The sequence below is a fragment of the Tachysurus fulvidraco genome, chromosome 12 (assembly GCF_022655615.1).
Source record: "Tachysurus fulvidraco isolate hzauxx_2018 chromosome 12, HZAU_PFXX_2.0, whole genome shotgun sequence".
Classification (NCBI taxonomy): Eukaryota; Metazoa; Chordata; class Actinopteri; order Siluriformes; family Bagridae; genus Tachysurus; species Tachysurus fulvidraco.
The window spans coordinates 3,949,617-3,972,471 of record NC_062529.1 but is presented as its reverse complement, the minus strand read 5'-3'; the positions used below and the strand labels follow the sequence as shown (position 1 = coordinate 3,972,471).

General features: G+C 39.4%; 2 protein-coding genes across 8 annotated transcripts in view; one reads left to right on the top strand and one right to left on the bottom strand.

Moving 5' to 3' along the window:
- Positions 1–4,647, bottom strand: part of tmem30b (transmembrane protein 30B) — an 11,965-nt gene extending 7,318 nt beyond the window's left edge. The window contains exons 1-7 of one of the 3 annotated variants that reach the window (XM_027160120.2): positions 4,552–4,647; positions 3,098–3,294; positions 2,491–2,598; positions 2,301–2,408; positions 2,128–2,218; positions 1,385–1,528; positions 589–795 (exon numbers count right to left, since the gene is read on the bottom strand). In XM_027160120.2, coding sequence (XP_027015921.1) covers positions 589–795; positions 1,385–1,528; positions 2,128–2,218; positions 2,301–2,408; positions 2,491–2,598; positions 3,098–3,283 — 844 coding nt within the window. In that variant the 5' untranslated portion in view covers positions 3,284–3,294; positions 4,552–4,647. Of the gene's footprint in view, positions 1–588; positions 796–1,384; positions 1,529–2,127; positions 2,219–2,300; positions 2,409–2,490; positions 2,599–3,097; positions 3,295–4,412 lie in introns of all 3 variants that reach the window. The other 2 variants (XM_027160118.2, XM_027160119.2) reach the window with 2 other exon arrangements.
- Positions 4,648–5,029: 382 nt separating this feature from the next.
- On the top strand, positions 5,030–22,215 carry kdm1a (lysine (K)-specific demethylase 1a). Of its 5 annotated transcripts, XM_027159923.2 has the most exons (22): positions 5,030–5,094; positions 7,058–7,094; positions 10,606–10,902; positions 11,530–11,698; positions 11,951–12,084; positions 13,287–13,365; positions 13,545–13,637; positions 13,725–13,831; positions 14,076–14,157; positions 14,290–14,384; positions 14,877–14,894; positions 15,614–15,756; positions 16,689–16,779; positions 16,868–17,002; positions 17,149–17,222; positions 17,338–17,449; positions 17,536–17,668; positions 18,049–18,236; positions 19,104–19,218; positions 19,431–19,558; positions 19,943–20,089; positions 20,884–22,215. In XM_027159923.2, the coding sequence occupies exons 2-22, from the start codon at positions 7,065–7,067 to the stop codon at positions 21,067–21,069; spliced, it is 2,556 nt and encodes an 851-aa protein (XP_027015724.1). In that variant the 5' UTR covers positions 5,030–5,094; positions 7,058–7,064; the 3' UTR covers positions 21,070–22,215. The 5 variants fall into 5 exon arrangements, with proteins under 5 accessions (XP_027015724.1, XP_027015727.1, XP_047677636.1 ...); XM_027159926.2 differs by lacking the exon at positions 7,058–7,094 and having other exon boundaries at positions 5,064–5,114; XM_047821680.1 differs by lacking the exon at positions 5,030–5,094 and having other exon boundaries at positions 7,058–7,109; positions 11,533–11,698.
- Positions 22,216–22,855: the final 640 nt, after the last annotated feature.

Below are 22,855 nucleotides of genomic sequence, written 5' to 3'. Positions count from 1 at the left end.
ACAGACAGACAGCCAGGCACACACACACACACACACGCACGCACAGACAGCCAGGCACACACACGCACGCACAGACAGCCAGGCACACACACGCACGCACAGACAGCCAGGCACACACACACACGCATGCACAGACAGACAGGCACACACACACACAGGCACACACACACACGCACAGACAGACGGGCACACACACACACACACACACGCACAGACAGACGGGCACACACACGGACACAGACAGACAGACGGGCACACACACACAGACAGGCACACACATACAGACAGGCACACACACACAGACAGGCACACACACACAGACAGGCACACACACACAGACAGGCACACACACACAGACAGGCACACACACAGACAGGCACACAGGCACACACACACAGACAGACAGGCACACACACACAGACAGACAGGCACACACACACACACACAGACAGACAGACAGACAGGCACACACACACACACGGACACAGACAGGCAGGCAGACAGGCACACACCCAGACAGACAGACAGGCACAGAATTACACTATTTGGATAGGCAAGGTGTATTAATTGCAGTTGACAAAAGGATACTGTAATTAATCTCTAAGGTATAGTTACCAGCAGGCAAACCGTTTGCATAAGCTCCCCCTGTGATTCGCCCATACAACTTCCTGAAGTTAGGAAGTGCTGCACGCCTCATCCACACCAGGAAGTCCTGGTTCAGAAAGCCGTTATTGGCCTGGTCATTTGGGTCCAGCTCATACACCGGTTTTTGCCAGTTTATGGGCTTCGTTGTACCTGAGAAGACAAACATAAGCTTTTATCTATAAGGCACAATCAGAACTTACAGCTTTTTCATACTGCAGAGATAAACGTGATTTCTCCAAAAGATTCTATACAGTTGGTTTCTGGATGGAGAGAGCCATCTGATATGTCAATCCAAAAATCTCTCATTGCTGTTCATTTTTTCCGTCTCTAGTGTTATGTGGCATGAAATGAAGAAGAATTACTGTTAACAACCTTTTTCCAACAGTATTCCTGAGGGGATTTATTCATCTCAACCCACAATTCGACTACAATTTCAAAAGTTTCTTAAAAAAAAATATGCGGCTTTTTAGCCATTTACAGCTACATTTACCAATCTTGTGCTTCTGCTTACAGTTAAATACATCTTGTCATGTTACTGACACTACACATCGCTGTCCTGAAAACTACAGCTACAACATTAAATGGCACCGACTATGAAGACTGCCGTAAATAAGCTTGGTGGAGGAAACACCGGCTTCACTGTTATTAGTGTGTTATCTTTTACATATAGTATTTAAACCACCAAAAAAATTTTCAGAATACCAGTTCTTTACTGAAAGACTGTAACTTGGATAAATACCAGCGAAAGCGTTTGCAAAGGAGCCGTTGACAAAAGCAGGATTCCTATATTTGATGTTGTAATCCGTCCACCATGCAATTCCTTTCCGGTCAAATGGAACCAGTACATTCTGTCCATTGACAACCTGGTACAGCGTAAAGGAGTCTTTACAGAAAAGAAGAAGACATTTAGAGCAGGCAAAGGCTCATTTACTACAAGATATGTGAATGCCTCTATTCATGATTCTAGTTTCTAGTCCAAAAATTAAAAAAAAAAAGTGTGTCTTTGAAACATAGTATTTCAGAAGCTGTATATATAATATAATTTAATTAGAAATGACTCACAGAAGAAAATGTAGACAGATAAAGAAATGAATAATTTCCTCCTGACTTTGGGTAAATTTATGTATAAGGCGACTGTTTATTTCAGTTACACATATAAACTTAATGCTAATGTTGTGAAATAAGCTTCATATTAACGAATATACGGCTAGCTTATTCAATCCACACAAAAGCTGCATAAGTGGAAGATTTTTATAGATTGTTGTTTTACTGATATTTTATTGCATGCATAAATATTAGCATTACTGAAAGGTTTTAGTATATCCTAGCTGGACATTTTAATTTATGTATGGCCTTCAACAAATCATTCAAGCACAACTTCCCTGAAGAGAGAATACAGCTAGGAGGCATTAGTGTTGGTCTTTCTTACAAATTGTTGTTTTTGTTTTTTTTACAATGTAACAATGTAATGTGATGTGATACCATTGAACATGCTGTTTGCTATGGATCCGCAGGGAACGATAGGTGTTCCGTTGGAAGTATTTTGATAGGGAGAGCAGGTGCTATCTGGAGACTGTAGAAAACAATATTCAAATTCAACATACAGAATAAATATCAATCGATAATTCTAACAGATTCAAAAGGCCAGACAATACCTGAATGTACGTCGTCTCCCCCACCAGCTGGTTGGGGTCTACAGACACGCCGTATGTTCTGTAGTTCTGATAGTAATTGGTCATGGCATAGTAGAAGAAGACAGGGCCCTGAAAACAGGAAGTTTATCTTGTCATTCAAAAGTGTTGATTTCGACAGGTCACAAAAAGAAAAGAGTGAAAATGGTGGTACCTCAAAAAGCTCACTGAAGGAGAAATTGACTGCACATGTGCAGCCTATTTTAGCAGGGTCGATACACTTGGAACAGGAAGAATCACTCGAAATGCCTGTGTAATCTCTCTGTAAGTCAGTAACAGTTTAAAGGAATGCTTAATAGTTCAGCCACAATGACATTTATAAATTAAGACAGATGGAAAAGTGTCTGAATGGTATTTTGCACTATTCCAACAATATGTCTAAAGAAAAAGGCAACTTTACAGCCTTTAGTTGCTTATAGACTCAATTCCTAAACACAATTTGTGTCCAAGACTCTTCCTTCAGTAAAACACTTCACCTGGATACTGAGAACTTGTAGTTAAAAGCTGCTGCTGTAATCATAATGACTCACTAACACATAGCCTAGGACTCCTGTGCTGTATATATGGTACATTTTAAGTGGAAAGTTGCAAGCTGTAATAATGATATTTCCCATTATTATTATTATGACACTCATGACAGGAAAGACTGTTACATTTTAAGTGAAGCATTCTGTCTAACTACATTTGAGGTAAGTGGAGTATCGTATACATGCGATTTTGAAAAGCATATCCACATTTTCAGCTGATGTTTTCTCTCCTACCTCCAGCACTTTAATGTTCTGTGAGGTGACAAAAAGCGCCACTCCGATGCCGATGAAGGCCAAGCCGATGAGAGTGAAGCCGGGGATGACGATGCCAGCAGACAAAATGGGCTGCCAGGCTGGAAGTCGCTGCTGAGTGAACGCGGTGTTATCTGGCCTATTGGCCATTGAGCCCTTGGTTGCCATCCTGACACTATCTGAAAAAAAGGAGACAGTCACTTGGGCTATAAATAATTGTGTTTATTTAGTTTCAGTGACTGGTGAACTTATAAGATTGAATAACTTATGGTTAGCAAAACAGCATTTAGGAAACTATTCATCCAAATGGAAAAGAAAATAAAGTAGCATGGAAAGGTTAATAAGGTACCTTTTTTCTTAATCGGTTCGCTTCCAAAAGATTTTGGAAAAGTAATTCTGAACTCAAAAATGTGATTTTTTTTTTCTTCACACAGGGAAATTCAGTGAGATGTACAGTGAGATGTACTGAACTATAAAAACCCTGTTTCACAGCTTGCTCTACTAGGAGAAGGCAAATCCAAGGGAGGGCAATGTGGTTTAGATGGAGTGAAAAGCTAAACCACATTATGCAAGCTATAAACCTGTGAATACGTTGTTTCTATAGAAATCAAAACGTTTTCAAATACGAGAACGAATATAAACCTGTAATCTGAATCAGCACACCCTGTAGCAATTTTTATTTACTTAGCATATTAAAAAAAAAAAACTTCAATCATTTAAATTATACCATAGCAAATATAGTAGCTGCTTGGATGTTACAAAACACAACAAAAAAAATATTCAGTTATTTCATTAATTGTTTTACAAGCTTTTGTAAAGAATAAAAGACAGCAAGGCAATATGTTACAGGATATTATTTTAAAAACACAATTAATATATCTAATGTTATATCAGCTAGAAACTGTCTTTCCCTCACCAGCCTCAGATTTTTGTCTCTCTTGAGAATTACAAAACAATTTTTTTAATTGATGGCATCTGACATTTACCAAAAAAAAAAGAAAAAAGAAAAAAGAAAGAAATCAATAATAAAAAAAAAATATACTCATTTCAAGTATGTTACCATACAGGATATTCCACCAAAGATTAGTTTCTTGAGAGAGTTGTGTAGAGTCACATAAGTTATATGTATTATTAAGCAGATTATAGACCGTTTTGATTACCACAAATCTTAGACCAAATATTTAAAAACATTTGTTTAATCGATTTAGCGTCAGAGAAGACAATAAGTCTTAAGCATAACAAGCATAGCAAACGTCTCTTGTAGAGTAAATTTATGTCTTTCCGTGACTTTACTCACCTGTCCGATAAACTTTACTTAAACCAATGAGGTATTTAATCAAATTTCCAAAACAGAACGAGTTTAAAACTTACTGTTGTTTTTTTCATTTAAAAAAATATCGTCGACGATGAGATAACACCCAAAACCCTCACACTACCTGTAGTGCTACCTGTCCTGAAACAGGTACTTCCTGTGGGCGGGGCTTTGGAACAATAAGCATCTTAAATGTTAAATAAATGTAATAAAAGGAGATAGATTAGAGAATAAATAATCTAAAAAAAATATAGATAATTGAAGTAATATAATATAATTAAGAGACTGGAATTCTAGTGATACATAATATTAGCACATATCCGTCTCAAAATATCAACAATACACATTTGTAATAATATTATTTCAGAAACCAGGATCGAAATGACTACAAAGCGTGTCTACAGCTCTACAGTGTATTTTATTATATCATGAATTAAGATACATTGCTTCAGTTAGCATTCAGGTTCCCTAACAAGTATATATAGTACAACACTATATAGTACATAAAGCCTAAGGTGTAGATTTGATTGATGGAACATTAACCAATTAAAATGTCGAGAATGCTTCGCCCCGCCCATTTCGAACTCAACCGGATTATGTGGTTGGTTCTTTTCATAGCTGCAGTCACACAACTGCTTCCTTTGTGCCGGACGGTAGTTCACGAGAGGTAAATAAAAATATGGTTTAGTAAGTGCTTCTTATATTTTAAAATAGGTTCAAGTGACTTTCCATGTTCGAAAATTAAGTGCTGTGTGAGTGGTTGCTAGATTAGTGGTTGCTAGAGTGCTACCTTTGGTGCTTTAATGCGACTGCTCGCGGTGCTATATAGCTAAGCTAGATAACTAGCTAACGCTTTTCGATTGTATTTTTTTCCCTACCCGTATTCTGTACAAGTCCCACCCCACTGTCCGCTTGATTGGTAGTTCGCTTGTCCGTTTGCTTTATTAGCCAATCCAGATACAGGGTCCGCAATACGATTAACCAATCATGAAGAGGGAATTGAATACGAGTGGGGGAAAAAAATATATCGCAGGCTAGTGTGCTCATTGTATTGTATTGTATTGTATTGTATTTCAGTTTTCTTCATCCTAAATGGTTTAAGCGCTAATTTGACAAGACGTGTTATAATCGCTAAACTGTTAAATTGTAGTCTTAACTTCGCCCTCTATAGTTTGAAATGAAGGTTTATTTATTTACTTTTATTTATTTATTTACATGTATTTATTTATTTATTTATTCATTTATTTAACTAACCAACCTTTTGGCATGGGGAGCTTTTTATTTCGGTAAATCAAATAAATGTATAAATGAATGAAGTTTGCGATTTGTTTTGAACACAAATAGTCTAGACAAAGATAGTAACAGTTGTTTATATTAAAAGTAATTAATCAGTGACGTTTCACAGCTTGTTGTACCTGTTCCTATAGAATAGAATAGAATAGAATAGAATAGAATAGAAGCCTTTATTATCACCACAGGTACATTACAGCACAGTGTAATTCTTTTCTTCACATATCCCAACTGAGGAGGTTGGGGTCAGAGTGCAGGGGCAGCTAAGATACAGTGCCCCTGGGGCAGGGAGGGTTAAGGGCCTTGCTCAAGGGCCCAACAGTGGCAGCTTGGAGGTGCTGGGGCTTGAACCCTGATCCTCTGATCAACAACCCAATGCTTTAACCACTTGTTAAGGGCATCGGTATAATAGATTATAATAAATTTCTTTTTGATTTGTTAGTTTGATTGTTTCATAGCTCATCTGGTACTAATCTTGTTTTCGTCCAATTAAATGCATTTTAGCATTTTAGAACTTATATGTCCCGCCCACATACCCACCCACTCAGGAGAACATTAGCAGCGAACATGATTTGCCATTTTTCCAACAATCACTCAATTGGCGTTTTAATTTTATTTGTAATATGGATGAAAGTTGTTTAAGGTCGCAAATAGGTGACTTCTCAGAAGTGTGTGTTTTTTTTTAAAAACACACCAACAAAGCACCTTGATTTTTACGATATCGTCTTCGGGCCCTTGTTAATCTTTTTGCTGTTTTATCATATTCAGCGAGTTATCTACACTACCAGCAGGTTCGAGTAAAATCAGCGATGGTGTATGAAAGCGATGGGTTGTTGAATATGTAACACGGCGTCACTGTGACCTCACTCGTTTCATCAAATCATGAATCTCAAGTCATTTCAAGTAGCTTACATCAACCGACAGAGATGCTGTAGATAAATAGGCGATTAATCGATCCCTTCTGCTCATTAGAAATTGAGAATTTAACAGTGCTGTGGTCTAACTATAGTAAGGATACTACAAGAAATCATGTTTGTTACAGGATTGTGTCTTGGTCTCACATATTCCCCATCTGTTGCATTCTATATGTTTTTTAATGAAAATGTCTAAAATATTTACCACTAACTTTAACTTTTCATAAAGCGTCTTTCAAACTGTTAAGAACTTGATAATTATCAAAATTATCTAAATTTCTTAAATTTAAAACCTTTTTTTTTATATATAAAATAACTGATCATTTTGACCAGCTACAATTCTGACACAATATCCACACACACACTCGTGAGGTTGCTCTCTTTCCTGGTTTCTCACGTATTTCTTATTCTGCCTTTATTCCCCAGTGATTGAATGGATATTTCCCGGTGCACCGAGAAATGGGTAAAACAAAACAAGGTTACTGTAATGTGCATTTGTTGTGAATTTTTCATCGTTACAAACATCAGCACATTCAAACAGCATCTTCTTATCATTTTTTAATTATTTATTCATTTGTTTGTTCTGTCATATCAGGGGCATGTTGAGGACATTTTTTTTTCTCCCGGCGCGAGTCATAGGCCATACTTAGCTCTCATTTCTGTCCTCCTACCATCAGATGTTCTATATGCTATGTCGTTACTACCCCAGTTAATCGTTGATCAAATAGACATAAAGAGAATTTCAATGTTCCTCTTCCTGCTCCTTTTCCCCCTTTTCATCCCATTCTCTTTTGCATATTTCATGCATCTTATTGTCACATGTTGTTTTCTAAATTGATCCAATGTGCCTTCTAGGGATGCCAGTAATTCTTACCTTTTTTCTCCTCCAGATTTTCTAAACCTGCTGTTCTTTTTTTAAACAATTAGACCGGTGATTGTTAGGCAATGTCAGATGACTGCGCAAAAAGTAGTGATTTCATCTGAATGGAGAAATTCTTTTTTTTTTTCTTCAGAAAATGGCTAAGTCGCAGCATTCACACACGTAGTACTAATCATTGTTTCTCATCAGTCCCATCACAGATATCCTGGTATACTAGGGAAGGACAAATCAGTAAAGGTTTCACACAGAACTATAGAAAATGAAGAGTGATTGCAATAGAGATGCTGTATATAACTATAGCTCCTGAAACCTGCAACTAGTCGCACTACACGCACGACCTGACAGGCGATATGGCTGATGGTAAAATGATGATGATGATAATCACATATACATTCATTACTCGTGAGCTCTATCCAGACAGGATTAAATGTTCAGGGACAGTTTTCTATTTTACAGGTGCTACATTATGATTTTATTTCCATCCACTTCGGCTACGTCTTTGTCTGTCATTCTCAGTCCTCCTCTGAGAAATCTTTTTTCCCCAAACTTCACTGATAATTATAGCGTCATCCTGATGCACGTTTCTGTCTTTTCCTATTCAGATGTCTCCTCGCATTGAAAAAAAAAAAAGCTCTTTGATTGCTGCTACATGCCGTGTTTGTACACCGTCTCATAGCGTGCAGATGCTCGAATCTCCCCATTTATTACATTTCCAGATCGCAAGACAGAATACAGTCTTGGGACATGGTCTGGAAGGCAAAACCTCAACAACTAAACAAATTACCTGGGAAAAGATTTTCAGGAGGAGTCAGAAAATAATATAATTAAGAAGAACTAATAATAATGGCAGCTACAGGTATCGAGCATTGGTTTCAAAGTTTTCATATGGGATGTTAAATGCTGATGAATGGATGCAGTAACTTTTTGATTTTATATTTTTTATAAACTCTAAGATTTTATATTTTGTTTCCATTTGTACTGCTAATCAATTACTTATTCATTTAACGGCTTTTAACGTTTAGAAATCCAGGTTTGAATTAGGGCTGGGCGATATGGCTGAAAACTGTATCACGATATCAGTGTTTCATATCATTCGATATCGATAATTATTGATATTTTTTATGAACCATTTAAAATAAGGACCAGAGGAAAAATATATTACATTTTTACTTGAAACTTAACCTTCCTCTGATCATAATCCCCTCAGTTATTAAGACAGAAATGTCAACAACCAGGAAAAGTCAAATAATTAAAGTCAAAGTAATTAAAGTCTAAAGTCACAATGAACACTTAACAATTATCTCTTAACATGTAAGGTGCAAAATGAAAGAAAATGTAAGAAATGCTTAATAAAGTGTAATAAAATAGTCAAAGTGTTAAACATAGAGAATCTGCCATACTGGCGAGATGGCTTTTTCTCTTTTATTTACAACTTAATCTCTCGCTGCAACGTTCAATTTCTGCTTATCAGTCGCCGGGTACTGAAGAGGAATCCAGCTGACCAGCAAAAGACAACGATATGGCTTAACCAAAACGTGATACTGTTACATGATTGGCTGTTAGCGTGTCACTCCCTACATTTCTAGGTTACCAGAGAGTGAGTGCCTTTGTTAATGCAACCAAACTTGCTTCGCAACTTCAGTTTTCTTCCAACAAAGAATAAAAATTATCGCCCATTTTATCAAACACATTTTTTATTGATATCGATCACGTGTCTATCCCAATACATATTATCGTTTTATCGCACAGCCCTAATTTGAATGTTAGACACCGTCTAAATACTCGCTCCTTTTCCTTCTCTCTCTCTCTCTCTCACTCTCTCTCTCTCTCTCTCTCTCTCTCTCTCTCTCTATTTATATAAAATGTATTAAAGACATCCCGCAGATTGACTAATCCAGTCCAAATCTGTCTTTAGTTTGTCTAACCTTCTGACTTTTATACTGTACGTTATTACAGTATATTAACCTTTGCTTTTTCCTGTTAGTTTCTAAGCAACAAACAACACAAGACTAGGCAACACAATTAGGGGTCTTACTTGTCTGGTGGGCGAGCTAATAGATGTATAATGTATGATTCATCCATCCATTTGTCTATACCCTCTCAGAGCTTTATTATAGCTTATTAGCATGCCCAAAGCCCTAGGTGGTGTGTGTGAGATCGTTCTGTATTCTGTCTCATTACATTACCGCCAGCTGTGAGTGTCCACATCAGAGTCATCAGAATCAATCATTTCAGAATCAGGTTTATTGGCCAAGTGTGTTGACCCACACAAGGAATTTGGTTCCAACTGTTTGTGTCTCTCAAAAGTACAGACATAAATAACATACTATACAAGACAACATAATACAGACTATACGCGACAATGCAGACGAAGTGATACAATATATTCAGTATGAGTATTAAATATGAATACAGAATGTATGACGGGTCAGTTACGTGCAGGAAGTGTGAGAAGTGCACGGTAATGCAAATAACAGTATCGTGTAATATTATGCTTTTGTGCAATATGCAGCAGCAGTAGTAGTGTGTGTGATGTACACGGATGATGTGATTCCTGACAGTTCTGATAATGCAGTGCTTGTAGATATGAAGCAGGGAATATAATTATAGTGAGTTGTTGATCAGGGTGATTGTCTTGGGAAAGAACCTGTTCCTGTGTCTGGCAGTTTTGATGCATGATGAGGTTGGGGTCCTCACTTCCCAGAGAAAAGTCATTGCCTAAAAAATGAAAGCAGTATGTTAGTCACGGGCTCAACACAGATTCCGGTTAAACCTTAAGCCTGCATTTTTTTTTCCAAATTTAATGATCATATGGTTTCTGTTGAAGAGATCACTTCCATGTGCCTTCCTCATGCTGTGTATTTTATTTGTGTGTGTGTGTGTGTGTGTGTGTGTGTGTGTGTGTGTGTGTGTGTGTGTGTGTGTGTGTGTGTTTCGAGTGACCAGCATCCGAACACACACGCATTCATCCGTTCATCCCGTGTCAAATCAATCATCTGGCACATCTCACACCCTCCACCTCTATTCATCTCAACTTGCTCTGTTTTCCTCCTATTATTTTTAAAATTCCATTCCATCTTTGTTCCTGTTTCAGGAGAGGCCTCTGTCGTCCTCCATCATGCTGTCAAAGAAAGACACAGGCTCTTCCTCCTCCTCTTCCTCCTCTTCCTCAGGAGGGAATGGGGCTGATCGGGCCCTGGAGACCTCGGTCGGGTCCCAGTCGGGAGCTGCGACCATTTCTGCCGCTTCTTCGGCAGATGTGAAAAAAAAAGAAAGGGCATCCCCGAGCGGAGAGGCGAGCGGAGCACCTTTGCCTCACCTACCCGGCTCGGGAGGGGCGGATCAGGACTCCGCCGAAGGGCGCAGGACCAGCCGTCGCAAGAGAGCCAAAGTGAACACCTAAATTTTTCTGCATTAAGGCTGAGACATGTTTTTCCACACACAATACAACATTAATGCATTGCTGTTAGGATTAAAGTTCTAAGGACCATGTAGTCAAATGATTTTGTCGAACTTGAAAAAAAAATCAGAACGGATTCCAAATCCATATAAACACCCTTAAAACATCCAGTTAATGAGAATACATGAAAGCGAATGCATGAGGAGGGAATTTCTGAGACATCTCCTTACTCTGATTGATTAGTTGATGTTGGTGGTATTTTTTTTCCCTTCTTCTTCAGAGTCTGGTGTACTACAAAGCCTGTAGTGTCTCCAAGCTCAGTTATATTGTGGACAATGCCAAATATTACAAAATTTTCTGACTAAAAATCACCGAGAAGGAGGATTGTGAGTAACCAAATGTCGGCCGAGTGAGAAGTCACGGTGCTTAATAACGCTTCTGATATCCCTTTTAGGTTAACGAAGGTAAACGCATTTGAAACCGTTAATTGTGTTACAGTTTAGATATCAGCTCATGCCTGATTAGCACTTTTTAACTAGAGGTAAATATTGTGCGTCATCCGTGTATTCCGTACGTGTGAGCTGGTTGTAAGGAAGATTGTGCATGTGGCCCATGCTGCAGGTGGAGTACAGGGAGATGGACGAGAGCCTGGCGAACCTCTCGGAGGATGAATACTACTCAGAGGAGGAGAGGAATGCTAAAGCGGAGAAAGAGCGAAAGCAGGTGGTCCCTCCACCTGCTCCGCCTGTGGAGGAAGAAAACGACAGTGAGCCAGAGGAACCCTCGGGTGAGAAGAGCTTCACCACGCCGCTCGCTTTAATTTGCCGGGTTTTCCTGTTTTTATGTTCATTAAAAAGTTCAGAACTGTAATTTAACAGAATTTTGCAGTTCTATCGGATTGTGTGTTTTCTACATTTTTTTAAGTGGTTAAGAAATCGGACCACTGATCGGGAAGTGTTTGAGTTTTCTCTACCACGGCGACAGTGTTGCTCATTTTACGGGGCTTTTTTTTCCTTTTTTTTGTTCGCATTGTTGTCAGGTTTAGAGGGTGCAGCTTTTCAGAGTCGCCTCCCACACGATCGAATGACCTCACAAGAAGCAGCGTGTTTCCCTGACATCATCAGCGGTCCACAGCAGACGCAGAAGGTCTTCCTGTACATCAGGAACCGCACGGTAAGGCCTAAGTTCAGTCAGGGATTTTAGATAATGCACCATTCTCGATTAGAGCGCTATATCCACTGGTGGAAATTTTATAGTGCAGTACCCTCAGTCACCTTATGCCTATATTTCTCACATTAGCAATTGGACTAAATCAGGAATTAGACATAACTATAGATATAAAATTCTAATGATGACAGGCTGGTCCTGTCTTGAGCTTTTTTCTAACTAAGCTAATAATGTGCAATGAAATAGCAAGTACAAGTACAGTGCTGCTTCTACCAGCACTGCTCGACTGGTTCCACCATCTCTCAGGGTAAGAGGCAAGTATACTACAAGACTCTTCTCTGTACTGGCACCAAGGTGGTGGAATGAACTTCCCATAGAGGTCCGGACAGCCGAGTCACTGGCTATTTTCAAGCGGCGGTTGAAGACCTACTTATTCAGGAAGCACTTCAACTAGCACTTTCCTTATCCTTTGCATTAAAAAAACAAAACAAAAAAAACCTTTGACACTTTTTCATTGTAACTTTGAACAAATGTTTTAAACTTGTGGTATCTTAAGTATGTAACCTAGTGAACCAGCACTAATGTATTCAGTGTTAGAGATTTAAGCACTTATGTACGTCGCTCTGGATAAGGGCGTCTGCCAAATGCTGTAAATGTAAATGTAAGTACATCACTACCATAGCATACAAATGTAAAGCAATTAAACAGAAAAAAAAAGACAAAGTATTCATCATTATTCACCCCTTCAGTCAGTACATGTACATGTAGAATCACATTTGGCTGCAACTCCTGGGATTTTTCTCTAGTCTCTTCTGTATCCATCAAGTCCCTGTTAATGAAACCTGTCCCCATAATACAATGCTACCAGCACCATGCTTCACTGTATGGATTGTGTTCTCAGGGTGATGGATAGGTTGAGTTCATGCCCAAATTAATTTTTGTCCCTTGAGACAGAGAACGTTGTTCTATGTTTTCAGGTGAACGTCAAACGAGATTTCCTATGGCTAATTACCCCAATAATGGTTTTCTTTTAATCTCTCCTTTATAAACCCTAGATTTGTGTAGTGTTTGCACTGTGGTTTGTTTTGTGAACAGCTTCTCTCTCCCTAGTCTCGGGTTTGCTTCTCTGTCTAATGATTTTCTTAAATGCTCAGCAGCAGTTTAGGTAAACAGGAGTCATTTTATTTTTCACTCGTCTGTCTTTTCAGCTCCAGCTCTGGTTGGATAACCCCAAGGTCCAGCTCACGTTCGAGTCTACTGTACAACAGCTGGAGGCACCTTACAACAGTAAGATCGTCTCACATTCATTCATTTGACTTTAGCTAACCGCTTCGTCTCACAAGTATGAAGTACTTCTGCATAAGCATTTGGGGTTCATTCATTTTATATGTACAGAGTGACAAGTCACAGCAAACGAGTCTTCATTGTGGCATTGAGTCTGAAATGTGTGCTCATCTGTCTCACAGGTGATGCTGTGCTGGTCCACAGAATCCACAGCTATCTGGAGAGGCATGGCCTCATTAACTTTGGCATCTACAAGCGAGTCAAACCTCTACCAAGTAAGCAGATGTTCTTTAGACTAGGTGGCGAATAACACAAGGCGATTGGTGAAATTCTATCAAATATGACACGGCCTGTGTATGCAGGTAAGAAGACCGGGAAGGTGATAGTGATTGGTGGAGGAGTGTCTGGTCTGGCGGCTGCGAGGCAGCTGCAGAGCTTCGGCATGGACGTCACCGTGCTGGAAGCCAGGGTGAGAAAAACGTGCATTCTGCACATCACTCGCATGTTATACCTTTTAAGCTACTTTTTTTTTTTTTTTAATTGCGCTGGCATGCAAATCATAAATTCATAGTTTAGCCCAAAGGCAAGTAAAATTTGTGCATGATTTGGTTGCCCAGAATTATAATTGATTGGTTTAAACCGTCTTTACTTTTGTATAACAAGCTAATTAAAAAAAAAAAACACTTTCTTTTTTTACTGCTGCTCATTGATAGGATCGTGTTGGAGGAAGAGTGGCCACCTTTCGTAAAGGCAATTACGTAGCTGACCTGGGAGCAATGGTGGTAACAGGCCTAGGTGAGACTTTGCACCTTAGTGAGGAGACACATTTAAATCAAGGACTGTTAGAAATTCAGTCTAAATCTTACAGTACTCATCTTATTTAATGGGTTTTTTTTTAACCCTTTCCTTACTTCTGCTTTCTCTCAGGTGGAAACCCAATGGCTGTTATCAGTAAACAAGTGAACATGGAGTTGGCCAAGATTAAACAGAAGTGCCCACTCTATGAGGCAAACGGACAAGCTGTAAGTAGACACACACAATGAGCTATGTTTAAAAACTCTGTTCCATCTAATGACATGCTTTGCGCAATATATTTATATATTTATATTTTCCACACTGCAACACAACCGAGTCACCTCGAGCTGCTCTAAGATGTGTTTATCTCTGAGAATCCAGAACTGCCTTGAACAGGAAATGTAGAGTGTTAAAATAGCATTCTGCCAATAAAGTCTGGAAGAGTGTGACTAAACGATACCCTGATCGAGCTCTAGGTAGTGTTTTACGGGTATATGAGCTCAATCAGGCATGTTGACACTAAAGTTATCACACACACACACGATCATTAACCCTGTGAGTAGGCAGAGACACCTCTTGTATGCTAAGGGAAGCAACAGTCAACAACATACTCTTGTTATTTGGCTTTTTTTCTCTCTGTGTGTTCTCTGTTGATTGGGTTTCTCTCTCTCTCTTTCTCTCTCTCTCTCTCTCTCTCTCTCTCTCTCTCTCTCTAACAGGGAGAGCGATGCACAAGCGTAAGTATTTAATTCACTGCTTATTGTAGCCTGAAAGTGTAAAAAAAAAAAAAATCATGCACTGGTTTTTACCAGAGTCAGTGTCCAATAACAGAGGCACATTATTATTATTGTTATTTAAAATTTTTTTATGATTTTTATTATTGTTGAGTATTCTACTTTAATTTCATTCACTCAGACTAGTTGTCTCATATTCTGTTACTTGTAGTTGTGAACATGGTTCCAGGCTTTGCATAAAGATTGCTAAAAAAAAAAAAAAAAGGATTATAATAATAATAGACTATTTTGCACAGGATTTAATGCAGTCAATGTTTTGGGAATTTATATCTGTTCCTTGTTTTTAGAGGCATTTATTTATTTGTTTGTTTGTTTATTTATTTATTTATTACATATATAAATATCACAACCGTTGACTAAGTCGGTCAAAGTTGTTTTCTATCCCTGTTTTCAATCCTTTATCGGTTTCTGATCTTTTCATGATTGTGTTGTGGTATGTATGGGGATGTGGTAGCCTAGTCGTTAAGGTGTTGGGCTACCAATCGGAAGGTTGTGAGTTCGATTCCTGCGTCCACCAAGCTGCCCCTGAGCAAGGCCCTTAACTCTCAATTGCTCAGTTGTATAAAAATGAGATGAAAAATGTAGGTCACTCTGGATAAAGTTGTCTGCTAAATGCTGTAAATGTAAATGTGTTGCTCATTACTTCTGGTTTGGGTGTGTAGGTTCCTAAGGAGAAGGATGAGATGGTGGAGCAAGAGTTTAACAGGCTACTGGAGGCCACGTCTTACCTCAGTCACCAACTTGACTTCAACTTCCTCAATAACAAACCTGTGTCTCTTGGCCAAGCCTTGGAAGTGGTTATACAGTGAGTGTCATGCTTATAATTTACAAGATGACAGATTGGATTTGGTTTGTATGTCAGCTATTGTCATAAAAAAGGGAATCTGGATAAATGGATAATCATGGCACAACTTCATTAATATTATGTACTTTAGTCATTTTGTAAGGTTTCTTCAAGTATGATCAGTGTTTGGCTTATTCACTTGAACACACAATAGAGGTTGTTGACACTTAATGTTGTGCCATAATTTTATGACCGCAAACTTGGTGCAGACAAATTTCATTGGTTTCATAGATTTTTGTAGTGCCATTGATTTATATATTATATATATATATATATATATGTGTGTGTGTGTGTGTTAAGTTTTCAATATATTATCTATATATGTGTAGCTGTTTGTTGTGAGCTGTACATGGGTTTATTTATTTCCCAGAAGAAATGGCACCAAATAATACCAAGAGAGCTTTTCTAGTGGATAATATAATAACTACTGAGTAAAACAAGAAGACGACAACTAGTAGCTAAAGTAAGACTGTTATGAGTGTTTTTTCCCTCTATATCCTTTTAAAGAGAGATAAACCCCATTGTTGTGAACTTATTCTAAGCCACACTTAGGCTTTTTACATTTCACATATCAGCAGCAGGCTCATGTATACAGCATTAGCAGATAAAATGTTTATACCTACTCAGGTGTCACCAATTCCATTGATCCGTGTATCAAACCCTTAGTATGTATATGATTGAGGTAAAGGCTGCCTCACAGCCTGCTCATCAGTGGCAAAGGTATGCCAATAACTTCCCAGGTTTTGAGCCTGAAAGTGATTTCAGTCCATGTAAATACACTACGCCTACTGTCTACCCACACGCAATTTCAGCTCACATGAGCAACGGCCTCTGTATATCTTATCAGACCATGGTGTATGTTACATTAATTGCAAAGCTGTGTGTATGTCTAGGCTGCAGGAGAAACACGTGAAGGACGAGCAGATCGAGCACTGGAAGAAGATTGTAAAGACACAGGAGGAGCTCAAAGAGCTGCTTAATAAGGTAAAGTAAAGCTGGCTGCACTGATACACACACACACACACAAACAAACACACAGTTACATTTTTAATTATTTATGAATATTTGATAGATGGTGTCCACTAAGGAGAAAGTGAAGGAGCTGCATCAACAGTATAAGGAGGCGAGTGAGGTGAAACCTCCCAGGGACATCACAGCTGAGTTCCTGGTCAAGAGCAAACATCGTGATCTTACTGCCCTCTGCAAGGTCTCACTTGCACACATGCACAGCATCACACTGATCATAATGTGGAGTTGTGTGCTAATATCTAATATTAGCGAATAATGATAGCTAAGAATTGTATCTTGAATGAATGCCTGTAATAAATATCCCCATAATGTGTTTGGATGTAGGAATATGACTTACTAGCTGAGCAGCAGGCAAAACTCGAAGAGAGGCTGCAAGAGCTAGAGGCCAATCCTCCCAGGTACACACATTGCATACATTGATTCACCCTTCCACATGCCAACATCCCATTATATGTTAATCAGTGTAGCCTGTGATGTTCATATATGTAATCGTTCTTATTGTTTATCTCTTAGTGATGTGTATCTGTCATCAAGAGACAGACAGATTCTGGACTGGCACTTTGCAAACCTGGAGTTTGCCAACGCCACACCTCTGTCTACCCTCTCTCTCAAACACTGGGATCAGGTAAGTGCGTGTGTGTGTGTGTTTGGTCCTGTTTTCCCTTTTTTATTCCCTTTTTTTAACCTTTGTGTGTGTGTGTGTGTGTGCAGGACGACGATTTTGAGTTCACAGGGAGTCACCTGACCGTCAGGAACGGATACTCATGTGTTCCAGTGGCACTGGCCGAGGGATTGGACATCAAACTGAACACTGCGGTGCGGCAAGTGCGCTACACCTCTTCGGGTGAGTCCCTACACCACACGATTAAAACCTGCCGAGACGCTTTACAGTTAATTTGCTCTTTGCACTGATGTTTTCACAGAATTCCCCTTAATATACTTTCACAAATTTGACCCGAGTATTAAATGAACTAATTAATTCAGCACATCTCGGTTCACGTCTCGTCTTTCAATCATTCCGCATTCACAGCCGATCAATTTCCATCCAAAGATTTTGAATCGTGTCAAAGCATGCACGTGTGTGCTTGAGAACGTTTCCTTGAGGATCCGTCAGTCCACGCAGATGTCTAGTTTTCAGGCTTCTTGTGCTTACTCCGTTTTTATGCTCCACTAGACAGACAAAGCAGTTGTGCTTTTTTTTTTTTTCCACCCTCTCTTTTCCAGGCTGTGAGGTGATAGCCGTGAACACGCGTTCCACCACACAGACATTCATCTATAAATGTGATGCAGTGCTGTGTACTCTTCCTCTGGGAGTGATGAAGCAGCAGCCACCTGCAGTACAGTTTGTGCCTCCTCTCCCTGAGTGGAAGACCTCTGCTCTTCAGAGGATGGGCTTCGGCAACCTCAACAAGGTGTGTATGGGTTTGGGGACTTGGGAGATTAATTTCATTGATTTATTTTTTTACAGTAACCATGCTATGGCCAAAGTCACTGAGATCAGTGTTTTTCTTCAATCTGAATTTAAATGTGAACATTAAAGAAGCTCTTGACTTCTATCGGTATGATGTGCTTTGAGCAGCTGTATGCCCATTGAATGTAATGAATAATGACGTGTTCATTCAAAATAAACACTGTCCCCATGGAGTTCAATAAAGCACTATAAAGCAAACTTTTCCACCTTTTCCAAATGTTAGACCTTCTCTAAAATACCAAAATTTACATGTTTGTGCTGCTTGGAAGTCAGTGTTGTTGAGCTTCACTGTAGCATTTTTCAACACAACACACAAAAGTGTTTAGTGTCCTTGGAACAAGGTTACCTTGGTTTCCTCCCAAACCAGAACGAGTGTATTTTGGTTTCAGCCCCCTCCTGTGTGGCCGTACCATCTAACACTGCAGTGAATCTCTCTCTCTCTCTCAACAACACAGAAATGCTGCAGTATTATGCAACATTATCCTGCTGCTGTGTTTCCTCTTGAGACCAGCAGAGGGTGTAGTGTTCTTGTTCTGTATAACACTATAACTAGTTATCTGTACTGCCAGTTGTCTGTACTGTGGTCATGGGGGTACCACCACAGAAAGGGGGGCCAGGAGGTTTTAGAAGTCCATTGAAATGCAGAATAAAAGTCCTCTTGTTCTCTGGCTAATAGTGGTTTGGTTTATTTTGGTTAAGGGGTTAGTAGGTTTTGGAATTCGTTGTTAGGGATTAATTTTCCAATATACCAATCTGATGTACATTTCAGATTCACTTGACTAACGTATGGTGTATTTCCTCACTTTAGGTAGTGCTGTGTTTTGACCGTGTGTTCTGGGACCCGAGCGTGAACTTGTTCGGTCATGTAGGAAGCACCACAGCCAGCCGTGGAGAGCTCTTCCTTTTCTGGAACCTCTACAAAGGTCCGTGTTCAATAAACTAGCTATCGGTAGATTCACATTATCGAGTTATTTTCGAGTTAGTTTAAATAAATGAAAGTGATATTTAATAATTTTATGATACTTGGTTCTGCCTCAACCTGTGTATAAGTACAGTGTTCGGCTTCCACACAGTTGCTAGAGGCTGCTCTGATTCTGTATCCTGACTGATGCTTTGCTATGTTTGTCATTGTTAGCCCCCATTCTGCTGGCGTTGATGGCCGGAGAGGCTGCTGGCATTATGGAGAACATCAGCGATGATGTCATTGTGGGCCGTTGCCTAGCAATCCTAAAGGGAATCTTTGGTAGCAGTGCAGTTCCTCAGGTGAGCAAACACCCCTCCAGTGACATAACTCTACTTTATAATGACAAATTATTCTAAACATACTGTGTATAAATATATAAGCATAATTTGTAGAAGAAGAATATTTACATAGATTTATTATTGATTTGTAGTATGTGATGTAAGTGTAAGTATCGCGTGTGTATTTACCTTCAGAGAAGCTCTTTTGATTGCAGGCTTTACTGTAGTCGTAACACTCAAGCCTGATCTCATGGCATAAAAGAGAGGAAATGTCCACCCACAGTAATGGGCTCAGGGTAGTAAACTAGTCAGCCGTACCGTTTACACACACACACGACATACTTTGGCCTTATTCCAGCAATAACACTAGACTAATTCATGTGAGGTTTTGTGTTGTCATGGTAGCCAAAGGAGACAGTGGTGACGCGATGGCGTGCAGACCCTTGGGCTCGTGGCTCATACTCTTACGTGGCAGCTGGTTCCTCTGGAAATGACTATGACCTCATGGCCCAACCAATCACGCCCGGACCTGCCATACCTGGGGCCTCACAGGTGAGAAAAGCTCACACACAGTGCTCTGTTCTCAGAGAACACTTCTATAAAGCTTTCATGAAAGCAGCTTTGTTACACTCAGAATTAGGATACATGCCAACATGAATCGGATTGCTGCTGAACTGAATCTGTTTGAATTGTAGTGTATTGAATGGTTACTTGTTTAACTGCATTGCATTTGGATGTGCTTTCAAACAGAGCCTGGCCTAGCTCGAATACGTCGCTTTTATAAAGATCTCTGTAAAGTTCGTCTTAATTCCTGTGCCAAGAAAACAGTATAGAACGTCAGTATAGTGTGTCAATAATTTACAGACTAATTGAATCCTAAATTGTAGCATTACATGCTAAAGCAACCAGAAAACAGATACTGGGGGGCTGGTGTTTGAAAGAAATGAATTTGTAGTTCTATGTAAGCAAAGCTAATGTGTAACTGTGGGTTTTTTTTGGAAGTCAGATTGTTTTTCCAGTACCTTAACAATTTGGTTAAAACATTCTAGGATCATATTTTAGTGCATGCTTAATGCTATGACTGCAAGGGTACGTAATTGGTATGTTTTGGGGTTGTTTTATGCTGGGAATGTTATGAAACTAAACATGGACAAGTAAAGACTACTTGCAGGCCTTTACCTCAACAGCACTTCTCAGTATTATCATTCTTAGGTTGTGAGTTGTCAGAATCCGCGTGAATGAGGTAACCAGGCACCAGGCTGTAGTCTGTGCAGCTGTATTGGCTATATATGGTAGTGTATATGCACGTGCGTCTGTGTGTTCATTTGTGTTTGTGTGCTTTGCAGCCCGTTCCTCGACTCTTCTTTGCCGGGGAGCACACCATCCGGAACTATCCGGCGACGGTACACGGGGCCCTGCTGAGTGGGCTCAGGGAGGCAGGACGCATTGCTGATCAATTTCTTGGAGCCATGTACACAGTGCCACGGCAGAACACACCTGCTGCCAACCCCCAGCCCTCTCCCAGTGTGTAGACACGTACTACCATCCACACACAAGTCTAGCATGTAGGAGCTCACATGTATGCATCATCTTGGACAGTTTACAGCTCTCCCGCACACACACACACACAGACACACCCCCACATGCCTATAGCCCAGAAAAGAACCACCCTACACTAGCTGAGTTTTTGAACACACAACCAGTCAGATCGAGAGACTTTAATATGCAGGAAGAAGTGGAACATGGGGGAGAAAATGAAATGTAAATGAGCAGATTATGGAGTCTGTTTAATGTATTGAACCTTTTAGAAAGTGTGCATGTGTTCGCTGATTACTGGCTTCCATAAGGAAGCAGGGGTTGAAAGGAAGCTCTACCTCTTCCTGATGATCAGCATTGAAAAGGAGTCATCGAAGGAGGAGTAGCCCCTGAGAATTTCCTGGAATTTACCACAATTTTCAGGAATAATTGTTACCTTGTTTGTGTGCTTTACAGCTCGTTTTTTGACAAAGTACAGACTGGAAAGCACACAAAACACACAAATAGTCAGTCAGTGGACTTCACGATGCACATTCAGTCCAATACACACACTAACTTCCACCGAATACATGCACACTTTCTTATGGTCTGGATTACACCACAAACTAAAACCAGCTCTAACAATGTTTTGTAAAGACGTCCACTCGTAATTGATGGGATTCCTGAAGCTTGTTGTCACAGTAGATCTGTGTGAACTTTGTAGACTGGCTTTCTTCGCAGATGTTTCTCTAAACCAACATTATATCCAGTTAGACAAAATGTGGTTCACTTCATCAGCACAGACTGACAGCATTAAAACAGAGGATCTCATGTACGGAGGAAAATCTGCTCAGAAACACACATACAGACTGGATCCAGAGTCTAAAAATCTTTGCACTGACAAATTCATGTGAAAGCTTCACCGGCTTCTGCTGTCGTTCATCGTCTTGGTCGGCCCTTTAGTTGGGAATGGAGGGAAAAAAATGGTTTGAAGCATATTGTTGTTATTTTAAATTTTTGTTGAAATATGGAACGTTATTAATGATTTTCAAGAAATTGAAGCAGCTAGATTGAACATGTTTTTGGTTTATTTTATGTATTTTTGTCATTACAGTTTAGGTTTTATATTTTGCCAGAATTTGGTATTAAATGAAGAAAAGAAATTCTGAGTCATTGATTTTTGTCTTGTGTGAAATGTTTAGTAATGTATATCTGTGGCCTTATTGTTTTCCCTGTTTCTTATGCATGGTAGGCCATGCTACTTGTGATTTCTCTCTCACTCACACACAGTTTAAAACATTTCAAACACCTGCTCTCTTTACAAGGTTTCTGGGAGGTTCCCTAATTAAAGCAGTGTGTTTGAAAGGTGTGTACATCATGTGCAGATGCAGGTACACAGACAAACACAGGTTTGTCAGCACATCAGACTCTCACGCTAACTAACGCACACACACACACACACACACACTACATACCTAGACGTTGCCTCATACACACCTACTGGCTGTAGATAAATGATGCAGCTCTTACACATTCAAGAACAGATGTTATGGTATGAAGTGTAAACGCAGACAAACTAATCTCCTCAGACCAGAAAGTCCATTCAACACACTTCCACCTTCAATTTTTTTATAGTGTTTAATTTATTTAAACTTTTTTAAGTAATATTTGTAGCTCATGATTCTAATGAGTAATTGTGAGAAGAAACTTAAAGTTAATGAAGAAGAACAGCCACAAATAGAATCTTGGATCAAAGTGGATTAAAACGGATCTAGCTGAAACAAGCCTGAAAAGTAGTTAGCA

Coding starts and splice junctions, on each gene's coding strand:
- kdm1a (XM_047821679.1), top strand. CDS start 7,065: ATGGATATTTCCCGGTGCACCGAGAAATGGGTAAAACAAAACAAG. Junction 11,699..11,950: donor TGAGCCAGAGGAACCCTCGG/GTGAGAAGAGCT, acceptor CATTGTTGTCAG/GTTTAGAGGGTGCAGCTTTT. Junction 19,559..19,942: donor GTAGCAGTGCAGTTCCTCAG/GTGAGCAAACAC, acceptor TTGTCATGGTAG/CCAAAGGAGACAGTGGTGAC.